The sequence below is a fragment of the Heterodontus francisci genome, chromosome 9, assembly GCF_036365525.1.
Source record: "Heterodontus francisci isolate sHetFra1 chromosome 9, sHetFra1.hap1, whole genome shotgun sequence".
Lineage (NCBI taxonomy): Eukaryota > Metazoa > Chordata > Chondrichthyes > Heterodontiformes > Heterodontidae > Heterodontus > Heterodontus francisci.
The window spans coordinates 117,670,186-117,694,464 of NC_090379.1; the positions used below are offsets into that span (position 1 = coordinate 117,670,186).

Consider the following 24,279-nt stretch of genomic DNA (forward strand, 5'->3'; position numbering starts at 1 on the left):
CATTAGAGCATAACATTTTTTAAAAGCCTTTGAACATTGGGAGCTGGTTTCTTTCTAATCGTCATGGCCAGGAAATGGTGGATGCTGTGAAGAAACCATGAATGACTGGGGAACTAAAGATCTCAAAAACAGTGGAGGACAAAAGATAGCTAGGTGTGGCCTTCTGAAAGGAAGGCTGCAACTTTAAATCCCTAAGGTGATTATATATGAATTGATCAATATTCAGACAATTAATATTTAACCAGATTCGTCCTAACATTTCCCACTTCAGTAAAACTGAGTGATAATGACGCTTATTATGGTAATGTAACTGTAAAAATTTCTGTATAAACCTTTAAAAGATTCAAATTGGACTACAGAGTATAAAACTTTATACAGAACACCTTTTAATTGCTGTTAGTGCAGCAGATATATATTTTAAGTTAAAAGAAAGCAGCTGCAGTTATTCTAATCCATTTTCATGAAACTAAGATTGATTAACTACAGATTGCAATAAACTACAATGGAATGCAATTGCAATGCTAAAATATACTTTGTGTGCATGTGCATATGTACATAAAGGAATAAGGAAAGAAAGCAAGGAAGGAATATGAGATAAGAATCTCAAAAAATGTGAAAAGGTCAGAAAAAGATTCTATATTTATGTCAGTAAAAAGAGTTAAATATGAAGTGGGACCTCTGGGTGGAAAGTGTAGCAAAATTGGCAGGGATACTTATCAAGTGCTTCACTTAATTGATTGCACAAGAAAAATGTATTGGGGAAGAAGTAAATCCAGAATTGGTTAAAAGTGGAATGAGAGATATAAATAAAATTGAAAGTATTAAGTTGGCTAAATTAAAGGAGCATAAAGTGTTCAACCTGATTTTGATACATCAGAGAATCCTGAGCGCAATGAGGGAAGCACTAGCTGAGGGCCTTGAAATTGTAGAGTCAATTTTACTCCTACCCAGCCAGCAGGAATGATGTTGGGGAGTTGTGGTGCAATTCTGTCCCCCGCCACCATCTTGTGAGATCAGACACGGCACAACCACTTGCCCGAAGTAAGTGAGGATCTATTTTTAAGAGGCATCTGGACAGGTACTTGAATGAGAAAGGCATAGAGGAATATGGAATTAATGTAGGCAGGTGGGATTAGTATAGATAGGCATTATGGTCGGCATGGACACAGTGGGCTGAAGGGCCTGTTTCTGTGTTGTACGACTCTATGACTCTATTTTGCATCCTCTGACCCCTTTTGAACTAAAATTCTTGGGCTCTGAGTTTAAATTGGGCTATATAGTTCAGGGTTTTATTTAGGGTAGACATGTGGCAGAGGATGGAGAGAGAGAGAGGTCAATGTAATACTTATTTCAAATGGATAATTACAGACTAGGTGGTTTGACATTCGTTGTTGGGAAAATCTCAAAGAACCTCACAGCACAGAAAGGGGCCATGAGTCCCATCATGCCTGTGCCAGCTCTTTGAAGGATCTGTGAAGCTTACACCCAGCTTTCTCTTCAGAACGCTGCAAATTAGTTTTCTTCAAGTACATGTCCAATTGACTTTTGAATTTTCCTATCTGATTCGACCAGCTTTTAGGCAATGCGTTCCACGTCTCAACAACCCTCGGTGCAAAATCATTTCGACTCATTTCCTCTCTTGTTCTTTGCCAATTATTTTCAATTTGTGGCCTCTGCTTATCAACCCTCTAGCCAGAGGAAAATGTTTCTCCCTACTTGCTTGATCAAAACTTCTCATAATTTTGAATACTTCTATTAGGTTTCCCTTAAACTTTCCTGCTTGAAGGAGAACAATCCCAGCTTCTACAACCTCTGCACATAACTGAAGTCCCTCAGCCCTCGTAGAATCCTGGTGGAACTCTTCTGTACCCTCTCTAGGGCCTTGACATCCTTCCCAAAGAGTGGTGCCCAGCTGAGCCCTACCCAGAGATTTGTAAAGGTTTAGCATGACTTCCTTGTTTCACTATTCGATGTCCCTATTTACAAAGCAAGTATCCTAAACGCTTTCTTAACTCCTTATCAACTTGTCCTGCTACCGTCAAAGATGTGTGAATATGCAGTACCCAGGTTCCTCTGCTTTTGCATCCCCCTCAAAATAGTGTCATCTAGATTATACTGCCTTTCCATGTTGTTTCTCCCACAGTGAATCACTTCACATTTATCCATATTAAATTGCATCTGCTGTGTGTCCACCCATTTCACCAGTCTGTCTATGTCTTCCTGAAGTCTGCTATATCATGGTGTCTCTTTACTACATTGCCAAGTTTTGTATCAACCACAAACTTCAAAATTGTATTCCCTATACCCAAGTTCAGCTCATTTATATATATATTAAGAAAAGCAATGATCCTAATACTGACCTTTGGGGTCCCCACTTCATACATCTCTCCAGTTGGAAAACATCCGTTCACCACTATTCTGTACTTTCTATCTCATAGCCAATTGTGTACCCAAGTCACCACCATCCCTTTAATACCATAAGCTTCTATGTTCTGAATAAGTTTGTTATGTGGTATTTTTAGAAAAGTTGAAATTATTAACCATCTAAACAAAGAAAAAAAGGATTAAATTAATACTGATTTCAGAAAGGAAGATTGTGTTTGTCAAACCTGAGATGACTTTTGAGGCAAAGATGTGGTGGATGAGGGAAATACAGTGAATGTGGTTTATATTGACTTTCAGAAAGTTTTTGACAAGGTACCATACAGCAGATGACAGAAGCAGATTATGGGATTTGGGGGGAGGATAGAAGACTGGTTAGGAGAGACAGAATCAAGAGTAGGAATTAAGGGTAGTTTTTCAGAGTGGTTGGAAGGGGGTAGTGGTGTGCCATAGGGATCTGTTCTGAATTACCTTTTTTTTTAATTTGTTCATGGGATGTGGGCATCAATGGCAAAGTCAGCATTTATTGCTCTTGAGAAAGTGGTGATGAGTTATCATCTTGAACCACTGAAGTCCATGTGCTGCAAGTACTCCCACATTACTGTTGGAGAGGGAGTTCCAGGATTTTGACTCGGTGACGCAGGTGCTGTGCGACTTGAACGGGAACTTGCAGGTGTTGGTGTTACCAAGTGCCAGCTACCCTTGTCCTTTAGGTGGTAGAGCCCGCGGGTTTCTGAGGTGCTTTTGAAGAAGACTACCCTGTGGGACAGCTGTCCCAATTTTGGCACAAGTCCTCAGATGTTAGGGGGACTTTGTAGGGTTGAGTGTACCTTTGCCATGTCCAGTACCTAGGTCAAAAGCAGACGGTCTGTCTGGTTTTATTCGTATTATAGTTTTGTGTAGCGATTTGATACAACTGAATGGGTTGCTAGGCTGTTTCAGAGGGTAGTTAAGAGTCAACCATTTTGCTGTGGGTCTGGTGTTTATCCCTTCCGATTTGTACCTGACTCTGGTAACAATCCAGAGATTATTACCTATGAGGTTCTACATTTTAATTTAGACCCTAACTCCTCAAACTCTCTCTGCAGAACATCATTCCCGGTTCTGCCTATGTCGCTGTTTCCTACGGGACCACACCAACTGGAGTCTCCCCCTCCCAGTCCAAGTTCTTCTGCAGCCGTGAGATGTCCTGAACCATGGCGCGGGCAGGCACTGAAACCTTTGGAACTCAGTTGCGGCTGCAAAGAATAGTATCTATTCCCCTGACTATACTGCCTCCTATCACTACCACATTCCTTCCCCTGCCCCCCCACCCGCACTTCAGTGGCCCCCCTGTACCATGGTCCTACGGTCAGTTTGCATATATACCCTGCGGACTTTGCCTTCATCCACACAGGCAGCAAGGACCTCATTGTTGGATAAGAGAAAGGCTGAGGATCCTGCAATACTGCACTTGGGGTCCCCTTACCTCCCTGACTCTGAGTCACAGGAAGTAGTACAGTTGATTTATGATCAGGGACAGGAAGGTCAGCAGTGTGACTGCCTCCTGCATCAAAGTGTCCAAGTAACTTATCCCCCTCCCTGATGCACCACAATGTCTGCACCTTGGACTCCAGCTCAACAACCCTGAGCTGAAGTTCCTCAAGATGCAGACGCTTACTTCAGATGTGGTTATCCGGGATCATGGTGCACTCCACAAACCTTTGCACGCTATAGTTGTGACACACCAGCTGCACTACCATCCCTATGTACCATTGTTTTATTTATTTAATTAAAATTAAATTAAAGTTGGGGGCTCTTTTAAACTCTCTTACTCTCTTCTGCTCCTTGTTTTTGCTGATCAGCTCCTGTATTTTATAGATTTTAAGTTAATGAAAATTCAGAACCCTTTAATGTTACTACCCTTTATTTAGTTAGTTTTAATTTTATGCTCCAGATCCGATTACTTAGTTGGACATGTAACTTAGATTAGATTAGATTAGAGATACAGCACTGAAACAGGCCCTTCGGCCCACCGAGTCTGTGCCGAACATCAACCACCCATTTATACTAATCCTACACTAATCCCATATTCCTACCAAACATCCCCACCTGTCCCTATATTTCCCTACCACCTACCTACACTAGTGACAATTTATAATGGCCAATTTACCTATCAACCTGCAAGTCTTTTGGCTTGTGGGAGGAATCCGGAGCACCCGGAGAAAACCCACGCAGACACAGGGAGAACTTGCAAACTCCACACAGGCAGTACCTGGAATCGAACCCGGGTCCCTGGAGCTGTGAGGCTGCGGTGCTAACCACTGCGCCACTGTGCCGCCCTTAATTCTATAATAAATTATACACTTAGTTTTAAAACAAATTCATCACTGAGCTGTAGCTCCACAGGTTCCACTACTCCTCCGACGTCACTTGTTTAGAATTAGAATTTTTTTGTTAGACTCTTTCATGTGTCACAGAGAGACCACTCCTCCTCAGCCACTTCTCCCCTTACGTCACAGAGACTCCTCTTGCGATTATTGGCCATTTCTTGTATGATTTATGGCCGCTCGTTGTGCGATTTTTCATCTCAGGTTGTTTCTGTTTACTATGTACGTCAGTGATTTGGCAATGGGGCTAGAGACTGGTGACCATATTTACAGACTATACTAAAATAGTAGGTAAAGTAAATAACTCAGAGGACCAAAGGAAACTGAAGAGGATATTAATTAGATGGTAGACTGAACAAAAAAGGCACATGGAATTGAATGTCAGGAAATATTAGGTGATACTTTTAAAATTTTTTAAACCAAAATGTAATATTTACATTTTGGGAGGAAACTGGAAGAGCAAAGGGATTTGTGGGTTCAGGTTGACAAGGCTTAAAAACAGCAACTTGGATGGTAAAGGCATTTTAAAAAGGATAAAATGGAATGGAATACTGGGTTTTATAGCAGCAGGTGTAGAATATAGAGTCATTTACGACATGAAAGGAGGCCATTCATCCATCAAGTCCATGCCGGCTTTCCGTGGAGCAATCCAGTCAGTCGCACTCCCCTGCTTGATCCCTGTAACTTTGCAAGTTTCTTTCCTTCAAGTGCTTATCCAATTTCCTTTTGAAATCATTGATAATCTCCACTTTCACCACCCTCCTGGGTAGTGAGTTCCAGGTCATTACCACTCACTGTGCAAGAAGAAAGCTCTTCCTCACATTCCCGCTGCATCTCTTGCGCAAAATCTTTGATATGTGTCCCCTAGTCCTTGTGCCATGAGTTAATGGGAACAGAGTTTCCTTGTCAAACTTACCTAATCCTGTCATAATCTTGTACACTTCCATCAAATTGCCCCTCAGTCTTCTTTGCTCCAGGGTTAACAACCCCAGCTTTTCCAACCTAACCTTGTAACTAAAATCCCCATCCCTGGAACCCTTCTGGTAAATCTCTGCACCCTCTCAAGGACCCTAGCATCCTTCCTGAAGTTTGGTGACCACAACCCGATGCAGTATTTTATAAAGGTGCAGCACAACTTCCCTGCTTTTGGACTCTGTGCCTCTATTTATGAAGCCCAAGATCCCATATGCTTTTCTATAACCAATCACTCAATATGTCCTGCCACCTTCAAAGATCGATGCACATGCACGGCCAGATACCTCCGTTCCTACATATTCTTTAGAACTGCGCCATTAAGTCTATATTGCCTCACCCTATCCCTTCTGCCAAAATGCATCACCTCACACGTCTGTCTTGAATTCCATCTGCCACTTGTCTGCCTATTCTGCTAGCCTAGCTATGTCCTGTTGCAGGCAGTTCATATCATCCACACTGTTTGCCACTCCTCCAGGTTTGATATCATCAGCAAATTTTGAAATACTACTCTGTATTCCAAGATCGAAGTCATATATATACAGCAAAAAAGCAGTGGTCCTAGCATTAACCCTTGGGGAACACCACTATCTTTTTTTATTTGTTTATGGGGATGTGGGCATCGCTGGCCAGGCCAGCATTTATTACCCATCCCTAATTGCCCATGAGAAGGTGGTGGTGAGCTGCCTTCTTAAACCACTGCAGTCCATGTGGAGTAGGTACGCCCACAGTGCTGTTAGGAAGGGAGTTCTGGGATTTTGACCCAGCGACAGTGAAGGAACGGCAATATAGTTCCAAATCAGGATGATGTGTGGCTTGGAGGGGAACTCGCAGGTGATGGTGTTCCCATGCATCTGCTGCCCTTGTCCTTCTAGTTGGTGGTGGTCGCAGGTTTGGAAGATGCTGTCTAAGAATCCTTGGTGTGTTGCTGCAGTGCATCTTGTAGATGGTACACACTGCTGCCACTGTGCATTGGTGGTGGAGGGAGTAAATGTTTGTGGATGGGGTGCCAGTCAAGTGGGCTGCTTTGTCTTGGATGGTGCCGAGTTTCTTGAGTGTTGTTGGAGCTGCACCCATCCAAGCAAGTAGAGAGTATTCTATCACACTCCTGACTTGTGCCTTGTTGATGGTGGACAGGCTTTGGGGAGTCAAGAGATGAGTGTACTCGCCTCAGGATTCCTTGCCTCTGACCTGCTCTTGTAGCCACGGTATTTATATGGCTACTCCAGTTCAGTTTCTGGTGATTGGTAACCCACAAGATGTTGTTAGTGGGGGATTCAGTAATGGTAATGACATTGAATGTAAAGGGGAGATGGTTAGATTCTGTCTTGTTGGAGCTGGTCATTGCCTAGCATTTGTGTGGTGTGAATGTTACTTGCTAATTATCAGCCCAAGCCTGGAGTCACGAATGGTGCTGAACATTGTGCAATCATCAGTGGGCATCCCCAATTCTGACCACGTGATTGAAGGAAAGTCAATAATGAAGCAGCTGAAGATGATTGGGCCTAGGACAGTACCCTGAGGAACTCCTGCAGTGATATCCTGTAACTGAGATGATTGACCTCCAACAATCATCTTCCTTTGTGCTAGGTATGACTCCAACCAGTGGAGCGTTTTCCCCCTGATTCCAATTGACTCCCATTTTGCTAGGGCTCCTTGATGTCATACTTGGTCAAATGCTACCTTGATGTCAAGGGCAGTCACCCTCACCTCACCTCTGCAGTTCAGCTGTTTTGTCCATGTTTGAACCAAGGCTGTAATGAGGTCAGGAGCTGAGTAGCCCTGGCGGAACCCAAACTGAGCATCACTGAGCAGGTTATTGCTAAGCAAGTGCTACTTGATAGCATTGCCGACGACACCTTCCATCAGTTTGCTGATGATTGGGAGTAGACTGATGGGGCGGTAATTGGCCGGGTTGGATTTGTCTTGCTTTTTGTGTACAGGACATACCTGGGCAATTTTCCACATTGCCAGGTAGATGCCAGTATTGTAGTGGAACAGCTTGGCTAAGGGCGCAGCCAGTTCTGGAGCACAGGTCTTCAGTACTATGCCGGAATGTTGTCAGGGCCCATAGCCTTTGCAGTATCTAGTGCCTTCAGTCATTTCTTGATATCACGTGGAGTGAATCGAATTGGCTGACGACTGGCATCTGTGATGCTGGGACCTCAGGAGGGGGCCGAGATGGATCATCCACTCAACACTTCTGACTGAAGATTATTGCAAATGCTTCAGCCTTGTCTTTTGCAGTGATGTGTTGGGCTCCCCCATCATTGAGGATGGGGATATTTGTGGAGCCACCTCCTCCTGTTAGTTGTTTAATTGTCTGCCACCATTCACGACTGGATGTGGCAGGACTACAGAGCTTGGATCTGATCCGTTGATTGTGGGATCGCTTAGCCCCGTCTATCGCATGCTGCTTACGCTGTTTGGCACGCAAGTAGTTCTGGGTTGTAGCTTCACCAGGTTGACACTTGATTTTGAGGTATGCCTGGTGCTACTTCTGGCATGCCGTCCTGCACTCTTTTTTGATTTATCCACCATCTTCCAGTCTGAAAAACAACCATTTACCATGACACGCTGTTTTCTGTTCTTAAGCCAATTGTTTTCTTCAATTGGACTCTGACCCTCTTATTTCATGAGCCTCAATTTTGTTAATCAGCCTTTTACATGGCACTTTATCAAACACTTTCTTAAAATCCATATAGACAACATCCACTGCATTCCGTTCATCAACTTTTTCTCTGTTACTTCATCAAAAAATTCAATTAGGTTAGTCTAGAACCTTACCCACCACTGATGTTAAACTAACTGTAGTTGTTAGGACTGTGCTTACACCCTTTCTTGAATATGGATGTCACATTTGCCATTCGCCAATCCTCTGGCACCTCCCCCATTTCTGGGGAAGATTGGAAGATTATGGTGAACCCTTCTGCTCTCTCCACTCCCACTTCCTTTAGCAACCTGGGATGCAAGCCATCCGGACCAGGTGACTTATCTACCCTAAGCATAGTCAGCCTTTCCAGTGCATCCTCCCTCTCGATTTTTACCATTATCCATTGCCTCTACACTTTCCGCTTCGACTGATATTTTGTCAGATTCCTCTTCTTTACACAGAGGGTGGTGAGTGCCTGGAACTTGCTGCCGGGGGAGGTGGTGGAAGCAGGTACGATAGCGACGTTTAAGTGGCATCTTGTCAAATACATGAATAGGATGGGAATAGAGGGATACGGTCCCCGGAAGTGCAGAAGGTTTTAGTTTAGGCTGGCATCAGGATCAGCGCAGGCTTGGAGGGCCGAATGGCCTGTTCCTGTGCTGTACTGTTCTTTGTTCTGTAGTAAATACTGAAGCAAAGTACTCATTAAGTTTTCTAGCCTTGCCCTATGCTCTAAGCATACATTACCTTCTTGGTCTCCAATAGGCCCTACTCCACATCTTACTACCTGCTTACTATTTACGTCAGCAGAAGATCTTTGGGTTCCCTTTTATGTTGACTGCCATTCTATTCTCATATTTTCTCTTTGCCAGTCTTATTTTCTTCTTCACCACCCTTCTCAACTTATTGTATTTGGCCTGGTTCTCACTTGATGAGTTCACCTGACATGCAGCCTGCACCCTCTTTTATTGCTTCATCATAATCTCTATTTCGTCAACCAAGGAGCCCTATTTTTGGTTCGCCTACCTTTTGTCCTTGCTGGAATGTACCTAGCCTGTGCCTGAAGCATCTTTCTCTTAAAGATTACGCATTGTTCCATTACAGTTTTTCCTCTCCGTCTTTGGTTCCATGTTATCCTGGCTAGATCCCTTCTCATCGCATTGAAATTAGCCCTCTTCTAATCTAGCTGTTTTATTTTATATCGTTACTTGCTTTTCTGCATTACGAGTCCCTGTGGCACGCCACTACCCTTATGATATGCTGATCACTCTTACCCAAGTGCTTCCTCACAGATACTTCGTCCACTTGGCCCACTTCATTTCCCAGCACCAGATCCAGTGATCTTTCTACTTGGGTCGAGAACATACTGATCCAGGAGGTTCTCCTGAATACAAGCCAGAAATTCCTACCCCCTTCTTTCCCTTTACTCTTTAAAAAAAAAAAGGTAGAGATATAATAATGAGTCTTTATAAACCTTAGTAAGACCACATTTGGAGGACTGTGTGTAGTTTTGGATTCCACATTACAGGAAGGACGTTGAGGCAATAGAAAGGGCACAACATAGATTCACTAGGATAGTGACTGGTGTGAGGAAATACAAATATGGACAAACTGTTGAAAAATTGGGGTTCCTCATTCGAACATTGGGGTTTATGGGGTGATTTGATAAAGGTGCTTAAAGTTATAAAGGGATAAGCCAGTATACTTAGAAATGGAAGGCTGAATTTTAGCACACAAAAATAGGTGTGTTGGGTTGGGCCAGATGTTAAAATTTTTAAAATCTGAATCCCGACCCCAACTCTTCCACTTCCGGGTTTTATGGAGGTGAGACAAGGGCAGGCAGTCAGCCAAGCTGCTCCTAGGAAGTAGGTTGGTAACTTAATATTTTAATGAGACTGGCGGCCTATGATTTAATCTGCTTTAACAGTTTTCGCAGTGGGCGACTGGCTTTCTCAAGCCTCAGGAAACCCGGCAACTGAGGTAAGGTGAGGATCGCTTCGGCGAGAAGATAAGTGCCTTCACAGCACTGCTTGTGAGCCAGGAGAAGCAGTAGTGCTTCCCTGCTTCCCCCCCCCCCCCCCCCCACCCCCCAAACCCACAAATCTCCCCACCATTAGGCAAAGGGACCCACAAGATAGGCATTAAGGGATGCTGAAGGGTGATGGGTTGACTTTTGTGTGAATTGTTGACTGATTTGTTGGATAAAGTTACTATAGAACGATGGTTTTGTGGTGGCTTTTATTTCAGCATTGTGGCCAAAAAGACCCAGTGATGGTCCATAACAGAGGGGTGGTAAGGTGTGGGAACTGGGATTGTATTCACAGGGACCATAGTTGCTTGATGTGCTCACAGACAGCCTATCCGGAATGTAGATGTGCTGGCTGCCTCCTCCCCAGCTGCTCACCGCATCATTGGTGGTAAAAGCTGTACCCTAATGATAGCAAGGTTGTAGAGAACACAGCAGGCCACCATGAATTGGGACATGTATTCCAGTGAGTACTGGAGAGCTGGCTGCAAAGAGAACACAATGAACTCCCCTCTCCTGGTATAAAAACCATCCCTGATGCAGCAGTGGACAGCAAACTGAGAGATGATAAGTATGTTGCCTGGAAGGATCCTGACGCAAAGAAATTCAGGGCCACGGCACCTTCACAGCCATTGGCAGCACTGTCCTTGCCCTGCTCTGAGGCTGCTGGTCTGATTGCAAAGATGTGGCAGAGTTCTGTGAGCATCTCCTTCATAAATCGGAAACTATGCACACACTGCTCCTGGCTTAGATGGAGGTAACAAAAGTATTCCTGGAAGATCCTAGATTGATGAGGCATTCTGCTGTGAGAGCCCTTCTCCCACTCCTCCTCCTCCCTCAGTGTTCTCTTTGCTTCTCCTGCTCCATCTCCCTCTTGTGCTGCGACCAAAAGGGGATTGCAACTATATCACCCGTGACTGGGAGGAAACTTCTCCCAGTTGCTGCCACCAACTTTAACCAACTGTTCAAGCCACTAAACGCCTCTACAAACACAAACAGAGCCAGGAGAAATTAAGTAACAACTAACCTGCAAGTAGTTGATAATGCCTTTGGTTGAGGTTCCTTCCTGCTGCTAATTGCATGTTTAGCTCATAAAGGTTAAGGAGGGTGTTAGCTGGAGCAGCAAGGTCCACATTAGCAGCACTGGTGTCAAATCAGCATTAGACGCTGAATGACACCACAATCTGCCTACTCCAGATACTTTGGGCATATAATCCTAAAGCCTGCGCTAAGGCCCTCACCGAGGTGACAATCACTGCAGGCCATGTTGGAAGCGTGTGTGTGTGTTTGGCACGAACACCATTTTCAGACCAAAACCTGTAGAGCTGAAACTGTTGGCATTACGGAGCCTAATTTTGTGACCTTTGTGTCCAGACTTGCAGTTGAAGAATGGCCACTTGGGAAAAGTACTTGAGGGTATCCAGTGCCTAAGGCATGGTACTGGACAGCGCGTAGACCAAGGGAATGGTACTGGAGGGCGTCTAGACCTAGGAAATGGCACTGGAGGTCATCGAGCGCATGGTAAATGGTGCTGGAGGATGTCCAGCACTTACGCACTTTCCAACACCTTTGTTGGAAAGAGGAAAAATGTAGAAATAAGGAACACAAAGCTAGTCAAATTAACAACTGTTAAAATAATAGCGATCATTGACATGTGTTTTTAATGTTTGTTATGTGAAATTAACATAGGATCTCACTGGTTTTGGGCCTGTTTTAGTACCAAAATAATGTAGGCAACATACATTTTTGTAATATATCTGGCTATCTTTTGCCCATTGGGGGGAGGGTGTTGGGATTGAGAGAGAAATCTACTGCAACACATCTTATGAGTATAGCTCCATGCAGGAGTGAAATATAACATGGCCCTGATATTTGCTGGGAGGGAGCCTGGTAAGGGGGAGGATATCTGGAATTCCTAGGTCCACGGAGTCCTAACCAATCTTAACGGCAGGAATTCATTATAATTTTCTTGATGCCAGCAAAAGGAGGTCTCAGCCAGGGGCAGTTCCCGGCAATCGGGAGAGATTGGAGCTTGGCGGTGGAGGGAAATTATCACCAATCGTGAAGACAGACTGTGATCAGAAGGGAGGCTGAAGGTTCACTTGAGCTGGGGAAGCACTCCTGCTCCTCCTGGCCACCAAGGAGTGCTCTGAAAAGGACTTCTGCAGAATGGATGCTGCTGTCTCAATTTCTCTGCTGGGTTTTTCAAGCGCTGGGAAACCCCGCTGGCAACTTTAAATTTAGCTGCACTGTGGGAGCCTGATTTAGATATTATAATGGAGTGTCTGACTCTCCAAAACAGAACACAGGCCACTTTAAATTTGGCAGCAGGCATGGACATGGTGGGTTGAGGAAGGCATTGCCCAATTTAATTCCCATTTGGGGAAGTGTTGGGGGGCTTAATATAATTGACCCATCTGTTTATCCTCATTTTGCTATTATCGGGCCTGTCCTGGAAAAGTATCTTTTTTTATGATGAAAGCGAATTGGCAAAAATATATTTTTACAATTTCAATTTCTCTTTTCAAAATTCAGTTGAGTTCTTAATCTCAGTTCTATATCTCATAAATTGTTCTTGGTTTTGCCAGATTATCAGCATTGCAAGCCACTAATACTGACTTTCAGCCTTGAACTGTTTTGTGGGGCAGGATTTTCCGTCCGGGGTAAGATAACAGAGGTTGGGACCATTTCCAGGTCTTGAACACGCCCCTGGGGGAAAGGGTCACCAGCCCTGATGTTCACAGGGAGCCCCTTTAATTGGCCTGGAGACGGGCTCATCGTCCAATTAACAATGGCAGGTGGACTGTTGAAGCTGGAGAGCTGATGAGTGGCCTTCCAACTTGAAAAGAGCAGCAGGCTGCAAGAGTACCCTCTTTTGAGAGGGTGCTTCAAAAGGGAGGCATCCTCACTTCAACTTTTTTAAACACAAATTGTAAAAATGGATCTTGCAGCTAGGCCACCACTGTGACCAGGGGGTAACCCTTCTACAGGTTGGCCTCTGGCTGCTGCTGCAGGCAGTTAAACTGCCCCCGCTGCCTGCTTCGACCTGGAGGCCAACTAGAAAATCCCAGTCACCCTTCTTTAATTGGCCTCAATAGGCTCTTAACGATCTGTATCGACTACCCGCCACGTGCAGTGGCGTAGCCCTGCCACTCCCACCCCCCGCCCCCCCCCCCCCTCCCCCCCACTTCGTAAAAATGGCCTGGGGCTGGGATCAAGCGGGGGAACAGACACCCCAGCCAGCGGGGCTAATTTTAGCACCTGGGGCCTCTCATCCTCGCCACGCGCGGGGGCTGATGCTTTTTGCATTCAAATTGCCTCTGTCAACTACATAAATAGGTTAATTTCTAGTTAATTCATCCTTTTATTTGTCAACATCCGTGATTGGTTTTAAGATCTACATGTCTTTTCCAGTAACTGATGTGTGTAAAAAATTTTATGCTGCTGGTCTACAACTTTGAGAGATGCACAGTATGTTCCAGTGTGGTTTTGAGTATTTATTTTGCACGCAAGCATGACTTCATTCTGTGCGGATATTCTGGCCAACTAAAAAGTAGGATTAGTCATAGAGTTATACAGCACAGAAACGGGCACTTCGGCCCATCGTGTCTGTGACGGCCATAGAGCACCCATCTATTCTAATCCCATATTCCTGCACTTGGCCCATAGCCCTGTATGCTATGGCGTTTCAATACTTCTTAAATGTTGTGAGGGTTCCTGCCTCCACCTCTTCAGGTAGTGCATTCCAGATTCCGACCACCCTCTGGGTGAAAAAACGTTTCCTCAAATCCCTCCTAAACCTCCTGCCCCTGACCCTAAATCTATGCCCCCTGGTTCTTGACCCCTCCACTAAGGGAAAAAGTTTCCTCCTATCTAACCTATCAATGCCCCTCATAATCTTGTATACCTCAATCATGTCCCCCCCTCAGCCTTCTCTGCTCTAAGGAAAACAACCCTCGCCTTTTCAGTCTCTCTTCATAGCTGAAATGCTCCAGCTATGTTCTTGGACGGAGTGTCAAGTGCAGTGCATTGTGTTTAGGATGTGGTTGAGGTGCATTTCATATTGATTCAGAATGTTTTGGAGTACTCTAGGGGCTGTGCAACCTCATTTTCATTTTGCAGCCATAGGCTCTGTAACCTCTCTGGTATAAGCTGGCAATTAGTTAAACATCACAGAAGTGCATCTTCTTGCTTCATGAATATTTAACTCTCCTGCTTCCAAATCACCTGTGACCCCTGTTTCTGCTCCAGCTGATGTCATTGAAGTCAACATGGCAACAGCCAACATATCCATGCCAGTTGTTGATGAAACAGGTACAACTTGTGGACAGTTCTGTCTTCATTGTACAGAGTTGGAAATGTCGACTTGAGATAACGAGGTTTTCACAAGAAGCAGTATGAGTGAATGGCAACCCAAAACTGATAGTAATCAGGACAAAAGTAGCAGGTGAATGCTGGATGCTTTCATCAACAACAAAGAACAGTACAGGACAGGAACAGGCGATTCGGCCCTCCAAATCATGATGTCTGTCTAAACTAAAACCTTCTGCACTTCCGGGGTCTGTATCCCTCTATTCCCATCGTATTCATGTATTTGTCAAGATGCCTCTTAAACGTCGCTATCATACTTGCTTCTACCACCTCCCCCGGCAGCAGGTTCCAGGCACTCACCACCCTCTGTGTAAAAAAAACTTGCCTCGCACATCCCCTCTAAACTTTGCCCCTCGCACATTAAACCTGTGTTCCCTAGTAACTGACTCTTCCACCCTGGGAAAAAGCTTCTGACTATCCACTCTGTCCATGCCACTCATAACTTTGTAAACCTCTATCATGTCGCCCCTCCACCTCCGTCGTTCCAGTGAAAACAATCCGAGTTTATCCAACCTCTCCTCATAGCTAATACATTCCAGACCAGGCAACATCCTGGTAAACTTCTTCTGTACCCTCTCCAAAGCCTCCACATGCTTCTGGTAGTGTGGTGACCAGAATTTTTGGCAATATTCCAAGTATGGCCTGACTAAGGTTCTGTACAGCTGCAGCATGACTTGCCAATTTTTATACTCTGTGCCCCGACCGATGAAGGCAAGCATGCCGTATGCCTTCTTGACTACCTTATCCACCTGCGTTGCCACTTTCAGTGCTGTGGACCTGTACGCCCAGATCTCTCTGCCTGTCAGTACTCCTAAGGGTTCTGCCATTTACTGTATACTTCCCACCTGTATTAGACCTTCCAAAATGCATTACCTCACATTTGTCCGGATTAAACTCCATCTGCCATTTCTCCACCCAAGTCTCCAACCGATCTATATCCTGCTGTATCCTCTGACAATCCTCGTCACTATCGGCAACTCCACCAACTTTTGTGTCGTCCGCAAACTTACTAATCAGACCAGCTACATTTTCCTCCAAATCATTTATATATACTACGTCCCAGCACTAATCCCTGCTTGACATCACTAGTCACAGCCCTCCATTCAGAAAAGCACCCTTCCACTGCTACCCTCTGTCTTCTATGACCGAGCCAGTTCTGTATGCACTTGCCAGCTCACCTCTGATGCTGTGTGACTTCACCTTTTGTACCAGTCTGCCATGAGGGACCTTGTCAAAGGCTTTACTGAAGTCCATGTAGACAACATCCACTGCCCTTCCTTCATCAATCATCTTCATCACTTCCTCAAAAAACTCGATCAAGTTCGTGAGACACGACCTCCCCTTCACAAAACCATGCTGCCTCTCGCTAATAAGTCCGTTTGTTTCCAAATGGGAGTAAATCCTGTCCCGAAGAATCCTCTCCAATAATTTCCCTATCACTGACGTAAGGCTCACTGGCCTGTAATTTCCTGGATTATCCTTGCTACCCTTCTTAAACAAAGGAACAACATTGGCTATTCTCCAGTCCTCTGGGACCTCACCTGTAGCGAATGAGGATACAAAGATTTCTGCCAAAGCCCCCAGCAATTTCCTCCCTTGCCTCCCTCAGTATTCTGGGGTAGATCCCATCAGGCCCTGGGGACTTATCTACCTTAATGTTTTTCAAGACGCCCAACACCACCTCCTTTTTGATATCGACATGACCCAGACTATCTACACTCCCTTCCCTAGGCTCATCATCCACCAAGTCCTTCTCTTTGGTGAATACTGATGCAAAGTACTCATTTAGTACCTCGCCCATTTCCTCTGGCTCCATGCATAGATTCCCTCCTCTGTCCTTGAGTGGGCCAACCCTTTTCCTGGCTACCCTCTTGATCTTTATATGCATATAAAAAGCCTTGGGATTCTCCTTAATCCTATTTGCCAATGACTTTTCATGACCCCTTTTGGCCCTCCTGACTCCTTGCTTAAGTTCCTTCCTACTTTCTTTATATTCCTCAAGGGCTTTGTCTGTTCCCAGCCTTCTAGCCCTTACAAATGCTTCCTTTTTCTTTTTGACTAGGCTCACAATATCCCTCTTTATCCAAGGTTCCCGAAACTTGCCAATCTTATCCTTCATCCCCATAGGAACATGCCAGTCCTGGATTCTAATCAACTGACATCTAAAAGACTCCCACATGTCAGATGTTGATTTACCCTCAAACAGCCGCCCCCAATCTAAATTCTTCAGTTCCTGCCTAATATTGTTCTAATTAGCCTTCCCCCAATTTAGCACCTTCACCCGAGGACTACTATCCACAAGTACGTTAAAACTTACGGAATTATGGTCACTGTTCCCGAAATGCTCCCCTACTGAAACTTCGACCACCTGGCCGGGCTCATTCCCCAATACCAGGTCCAGTACGGCCCCGTCCCTAGTTGGACTATCTACATATTGCTTCAAGAAACCCTCCTGGATGCTGTTTACAAATTCTGCCACATCCAAGCCCCTAGCACTAAGTGAGTCCCAGTCAATATAGGGAACAACAATTCATTCCTTATAAAAGGAAAGCTAACACTTGGACCAAGGATCTCTTCTCCCTGAAATTCTTGAAGGATTGCTTTGGCACTGTGACGTGGTTTATCCAGTGCTTATCTCTCCATATGGTTTTATTAATATGGATGCTATGATGCCTCCTTTACCATTGACATTCAGGATGCTGGCCTTATAACTGATGGCTGCCAGGGTGACTTTATATTTTGCAGTACATGTAAACTTTCGTCTCTCACTGAGTCTCCCAGGTCCAGTGCTTGTATTTTGCCATCTTAGAGTAGGAGGAGAAAATCTGAGGAGAAAGGTTCACCCTTTAAGGGCTCCTTCTGACAAAAATCTCAACTTTTGTTTTCGCACATATTTTCTACAATATTGAAATTACTTTTCAATCTTTAAATTTCTTTTCAATCTTTAAATTTCTTTTCACAGTAGAAATGACTGTCAAATAACTAGTGGAATCTATGCACATTTACCCTTATCTCAGACCACCTCTGTGTGTTTACCAAAGATCCAGTCTAGTACTTTTTGGTACTTGTGGTAAGATTAAGATTTGTGGTTAACTAGTATAAATCCTAATTGTAATCAAGATAGAACTAATTGATTTAGATTTGGTTCACAGACACAGAGGTCCCACCAGACAAGTCGTGGTCATTTGTGCCATGACTTCAGGTGGGGTGCAGGATTTAAACACTGTATTTATCTGCTAGGCTTGATGGCAGTAACCATTTTAGTAGATGGCTGTTTATGAATTGTCACTTAAAAGGCATTCCATGGTTTGGAATGTTAATTGCAAGATTAAAATTCTAGCAAGGCTGCAGCTGTAGCTCCTGTCACTGGCACTCTGGTTAGTGACCAATGTCTCCTTCACAGGATGAAGAAGCCCACTGAAATAGACTATGGACGGGGGGCATGGGACTATCTGTACACCTCCTGGCAGGTCGATAGGCATAAGCTCGTGATGAACTCTAATTTATTTCCCTCCCAACAGGTTACATAATGAAGTTATGTAATGGAATTCTTTTGGGCCTCCTTATCTCGAGAGACAATGGATACGCGCCTGGAGGTGGTCAGTGGTTTGTGAAGCAGTGCCTGGAGTGGCTATAAAGGCCAATTCTGGAGTGACAGGCTCTTCCACAGGTGCTGCAGAGAAATTTGTTTGTCGGGGCTGTTGCACAGTTGGCTCTCCCCTTGCGCCTCTGTCTTTTTTCCTGCCAACTACTAAGTCTCTTCGACTCGCCACAATTTAGCCCCGTCTTTATGGCTGCCCGCCAGCTCTGGCGAATGCTGGCAACTGACTCCCACGACTTGTGATCAATGTCACACGATTTCATGTCGCGTTTGCAGACGTCTTTATAGCGGAGACATGGACGGCCGGTGGGTCTGATACCAGTGGCGAGCTCGCTGGAAATACCATAATGGAATACCATATCAATATACAGGAGATATATCTTCCCCACTCTTTTACTGAAACGATATAAAGATCTGGCATTGATGCCGAGAAAAGTGTACATCCCAGCGCAGCATTTTACTGCATGCTTCTGAACCCCACCATCAGGCTCAAATGAAAGTCAGAAGCCTGCACTGTGTGGGGAACAGTCACTATGTGATTTTCCCCGAATTGGCAAATTAATGGACAGAGGGAAGGCTCTCAAAGCTGGTGGGCCAATAGGAAACCCTTGCTTGAAAGCAGCAGCAAGATTCTAACGACTTGACAGGGTAGATGCAGGAAGGATGTTCCCGATGGTGGGGGAGTCCAGATCCAGGGGTCATAGTCTAAGGATACTAAGGGGCAAATCTTTCAGGACTGAGATGAGGAGAAATATCTTCACCCAGAGAGTGGTGAGCCTGTGGAATTCGCTACCACAGAAAGCAGTTGAGGCCAAAACATTGTATGTTTTCAAGAAGGAGTTAGATATAGTTCTTGGGGCGAAAGGGGGCCAACACTCCAGGCAGGCTTAGGGGACCTCCACATCCCCCGCCTGCCTATGTTCAACAGCAGCTGCAGACCGCCTTGTGAAGAGGCCTGCCCCACACAGTGGTGGCCTGGCCGCTGAATCTATTTTTTTATTTTATATTTGAAAACATTAGAGAAAGGGCCCTCCACTTTGGGGCCCCTCTTCCCCACTTACCTGCCATGTCATAGAAACATAGAAAATAGGAGCAGGAGTAGGCCATTCGGCCCTTCAAGCCTGCTCCGCCATTCATTATGATCATGGCTGATCATCCAACTCAGTAACCTGTTCCCGCTTTCACCCCATACCCTTTGATCCCTTTCGCCCCAAGAACTGGAAAATTCCAGTCGGCCTCCTGCCAATAGGCCTCAGTAGTACTATAATTAGTTGGATTGGCTACCTTGTCCCCCCCCCACCCAATCCCGCCTACGGGAAAATGACCCGGGTGTGGGATGGAGCTGGGGAACCAGTACGCGGCCAACAGTGCTATATTTGGTGCCTGCCCGAAGTCTGCTCACAAATTGCACGAGCATGTGAAACGCAGCAGCAAATGTCCTCAACAGGTTCAACTGTTTGGAGGAGACCAATTGTGTTTTCAACAGCTTCTCTTATCTGGCAGTAGACAATATGACTATCTTCTAGAAAAGCCTGCCCAATTCTTGGGAGGAGAGACCCTTGGACTTCTTTATTTTCCTTGTGTAGGGATTATATTGGAACCCATTGGGATATGATGTGCTAATAATTCTGTTACATGGTCAGCTGCTGCTGGATCAAGAAGCAGCATTATCCCTCCGGGGCGGGAAACCGTGGTCAGGACGGTTTCTGCTGAACTTGCTTCCGGGGAGAAGCAATTACTCATAGTGATTTTCACGGGGACGCCCCTTTAGTTGGCATGGTGACAGGCTTGTCGTCCAATTAAGGATAGCAGGCGGGCACTTGAAGCTGGAGAGCCAATCAGAGTCCTTCCAGCTTGAAAGGCTGTGATGAAAGGTAATTAAGAAAGAGAGCGTTTCAAGATGGAGCCACCTTCTCTCCAACTTTTCAAAATCTATATTTAAAAAAATGGCTTTCGGGGCCAGGCCACCACTGTGTGATGTGGGGCAGGTGGAGTGGTGTGTGGGGCAATCCCCTCTACAGGGGGCCTGTGGCTGCTCTTGCACCCAGGCTGGCAGAGAGGGTCTTTAGCTCTACCTGGAACACTGCCCCCCATTTCCCAGTCTGCCACGAGCAGGCTTCCTCCAGGTACCTAAACTGACCCCCAGAAGATTCCAGTTGCCCTCCTTTAATTAGCCTCAGTTGACTCAATGAGCTGTGACAACTACCTACCATGTGCGAGTTGCACCTCCGCAAAAATAGCCCGGAGGTGGGATGGAGCCAGGGAACTGGCACACTGGCAAGTAGGGCTATTTTTGGCTCCCACCCGCCTCTAATCCATAGCCGAAAATCCAGCCCCAGGACTCTGTTTCAGCTTGTTGAGTCCCCGATACAACTGTGTCACTTTTCTTTAGTTTGATTGAGGAAAATCCTTTGACGTCCTGGATTATGAAGTGAAAGTGCAACCCTTTGCTCCTGTTTCCTATGTTTCTTTGTTCCACAGATCATTCCCATTTTTCAATTTGATTCTAAACAAAGTGGTAGCCAGTTAATTTCAACCTATAGTTTTTGTGAAGACTTGTGTTTCTTTTGCTACTAGCCCTCATTCTAACGAGAGTTAGTCAGTGGCATGCTTTTGTGGTGGATCCTTCATACCTTCTTTTGCATGCGAATAGGATAATCCTCAGGCTCTTTCTATCATTTTTACATAAGACTATACGAGTTTCATTTACCTCAGGAACTCACAATTCTACCCCTTCCTGTGTGCCATATGCTGCTTCCATTGAAAGTATCATAAGAACATAAGATCATGTGGTTAATAGGTAGAAAATGTCAGCTTTCTATCTTAATTGGACAAAATTTTGCTTGGAGTTGTTTGTTTTGAATAGGAGAAAGACAGTAAATGAAAGTTAGCAAAAAAAATAGTGGACTATATTTTACATTATATCTGGTAAGCTAGGAACCACCAAAGAAATCTTGTATATTATATTCATACAGTGGTTACATTGTAACATGCTGGGGATAACTCTTAAAGATGTCTGCAGGGATGCATCCAGCAAGCACCATTGCCTTGAATTGACTGCTCAGGACAAGTGTTGCATTGTTCGAGTTTCGCCTATTGTTTCAACGCTATCTTGTTTTTATGGGAAGCTGAACAACTTGGGAAGAATGATGAATCCTGTATCTCAGGCAAAGTGTTCCCTTTTTTTTTACAGTATAGCAAATGCTGAGTATGCTTAAATACTTTCAGGTCCATTATTGGGTCAAATGAATGTGCTGTGGTTTGTGACTTACCCTTTGTTGAGTCAGCAACTGTTTTGCAATAAACATCCTTAAGATGTTTCAAAAAGCCACCTTGTGAAGGTGTATATTTTGAGGATAGCAATGCATTGTTGATATTGGTGACTGTGAATATGTTAATAATCCAGTCCTAATATCAGTTTATATTTGTTTTCTTGTTTAAAGTGGGTGGAGACAGTCACAGAAGAACATAAGAAGCAAAGGGTAAATGAAGATGAAGAATTGTGGAGGAATGCTGACTTAGATGTGGTCATGTTTGATTGGCAGGAGGCTGAAGAAGGTACTGATGACTGGATGAATGGGGAGTGGGAAACCGTTGAGACACGTGACTCCCAAGCAAGCTCTGTCGATCGCAAAGAAGTTCATAGAGCTCTGGCGGATGCTGAAGGGACTGTAAACAAGCCAACGCCTTGCAGCAGTAAGTTGAGTAATCTATCATTGGCCGAGGATTTGATGCAGATCAGTCGTATATTGCACCATAATATTTCAGGCAAAACCAATTCTGACTCCCCTTCAGAAAATGGGGTTTCAGGTCATGCTGTTCTGTCAGGCAGTGATGTACAGGACCTTGAAGAGACAGGAAATGTGTTAAAGCATTGTTCCTCTTCAGACACAAATAAACTGTGTAAAAAGTCAATATTGGTTGCCTCCAATGAGAAATCAGACCAACTCATTGCTACAGAGGATCATTTACCATTCAAAGATAGAAATCCACTTAGACTTGAGTTGTCTGATTGTCCTAACACTCTGGATGATAGTTCTGCAGTACTGGAGAAAAATGTATCAATTGCTGTTTGTGATGAAGAAGGGAAGAAGTGTTCTTCAGCTGCTGATACTGCAACCACAAGTTTGGCAAAGAGCATGAAATTGCAGGATCAGTCTGGAGAGGAAGATACTGGGAAGTTGCAGTCAGCACTGATAACACATAGTGCAGAACATGGTGAACTGGAAACCAGTGCCCCTGTTTGCAAAGGTGGAAATGGCTGTTCTGAACTACATCCAGAGAAGTATCAGGAGGAACTGTCTGAAGAAAACATAAGAAATGACACTGACTATACAGATGGTAAAGGTATGCTTTTTCAACATTTTGACCACTGTAGAACTATTTATTATAATGTCTTGGCTTTATTTTGCAAACTTTATCTGCAAAGGTGCTCTATTCATTGTGCACATTGTATTTATTTGAGGGGGAAATTATGTTTTTTGGTCTGTGATGTTTATTGAAACAATAGGCCCATTTTATGTAAGAGAAACTTGAAAAGTTCATAAAGCTCATAACCGTACATGATAGGCTCGTCACACATGCAATTAAGCATACAGGGATAGAGCTTCCGCTTTGGGTGCAATTTGGAAACCGATCGCAAATTGTGCTTGAAATTTCTATGTTTTTCCGAAGTGATGTTACGTTTCTCCCTAAACTCATTTGCATAATTTCAAATGTAAAATTTTCCACGAACCAGTATAATATGTTAGTGTAATTGGAGGTAATTGTTCATTTTTCTTTGCATTAAAAAATATAGAATCTTAGAATGACACAGTGCAGAATGAGGCCATTTGTCCCATTGTGCCTGTGTTGGCTCTTTGGTAGAGCATGAAATTAATCCCACTCCCCTGTTTTTCCCCATAGTGCTATAATTGTTTTTCCCCTTCAAGTATTTATTCATTTCATTGATGTATTTAAGAGTGGTAACTATGTGCAGTTTTATGAATACAACTAAAAATGGGTTTATAATAAGTGTCTAGTTCTCCACCTTTGAGTAACCTAATTTTAAATCACTGACAGTGACTTAAAAATATACCGAACCATATACTAGTCTCATTGGTGTACACCGGTCAGTTTCTGAATAAATTAAATACACAATGGCGAGGCTGATAGAGGGTTGGGAACCCATTTATTTAAGTAGCAGGCTTTGTCATGGCTCTTTAACTCAACCACGACATTAGCATCCCACTTCTGAGTTTCCCAACCAATCACAGAGTGATGATGACCCACACTCTTGTAAATGAGGGATCAGTATTTAAAGAGACAGTGATCTGAATGCCTACAAGAAATCTTACTGGTGAAATGAAAAGAGGAGAGTGGAAAGAAAATATAGGAAGGCTTCTCTTCCACCCCTCCCCCAACCAACTGGTGATGCTGTAGGTGGTGAGGGCCAGAAGAGATGGGGAGGATAAGGCCAGGCACGCAAACCAAACAGGCATGGCTGAAAGTCTCTGAAGCTGTCAGCAACAGGAGTGTGGTCCCTAGAACATGGATTCAGTGCTGTAAATGGATAAATGACCTCATTTTCAGGTGACATCCATGTCTCTCTGATATCCCTAGCATTTGTTTTCACAGCACTCCTCTGACACACCTTGTATTAATTGTATATTAATTGTATGCAGATGGTGGGCATTAACTAGGGAAACACATCTGTTCCTATAAATAGGAGCAGACTGAAACTGTGGTTGAGTTAGGAAATGAATGTTCGTAATGTATATCTTTTTAAATAAATGCTTATAAAAGTGTGTAAAGATTGGCTCAAGTTCTGTCCTCCTTCAACTGCCTTTCTGGATTAGAACATGGTCACAGAGAATGGTTGCCAAAAGGTGAATGTTGGAAACTAAGAAAAAATGTTCAGACAGAT

General features: G+C 44.3%; 1 protein-coding gene across 13 annotated transcripts in view; it reads left to right on the forward strand.

Moving 5' to 3' along the window:
- The window catches only part of LOC137374015 (coiled-coil domain-containing protein 9-like), a 386,016-nt gene that overhangs the window by 315,336 nt on the left and 46,401 nt on the right, over positions 1 to 24,279 (forward strand). For 10 of the 13 annotated variants that reach the window (XM_068039776.1, XM_068039773.1, XM_068039771.1 and 7 more), the window contains one exon: positions 21,818 to 24,001. In XM_068039776.1, the coding sequence (XP_067895877.1) occupies positions 21,818 to 22,876 (1,059 nt within the window). In that variant the 3' untranslated portion in view covers positions 22,877 to 24,001. Of the gene's footprint in view, positions 1 to 21,817; positions 24,002 to 24,279 lie in introns of those variants that run through there. The other 3 variants (XM_068039777.1, XM_068039782.1, XM_068039781.1) reach the window with 2 other exon arrangements.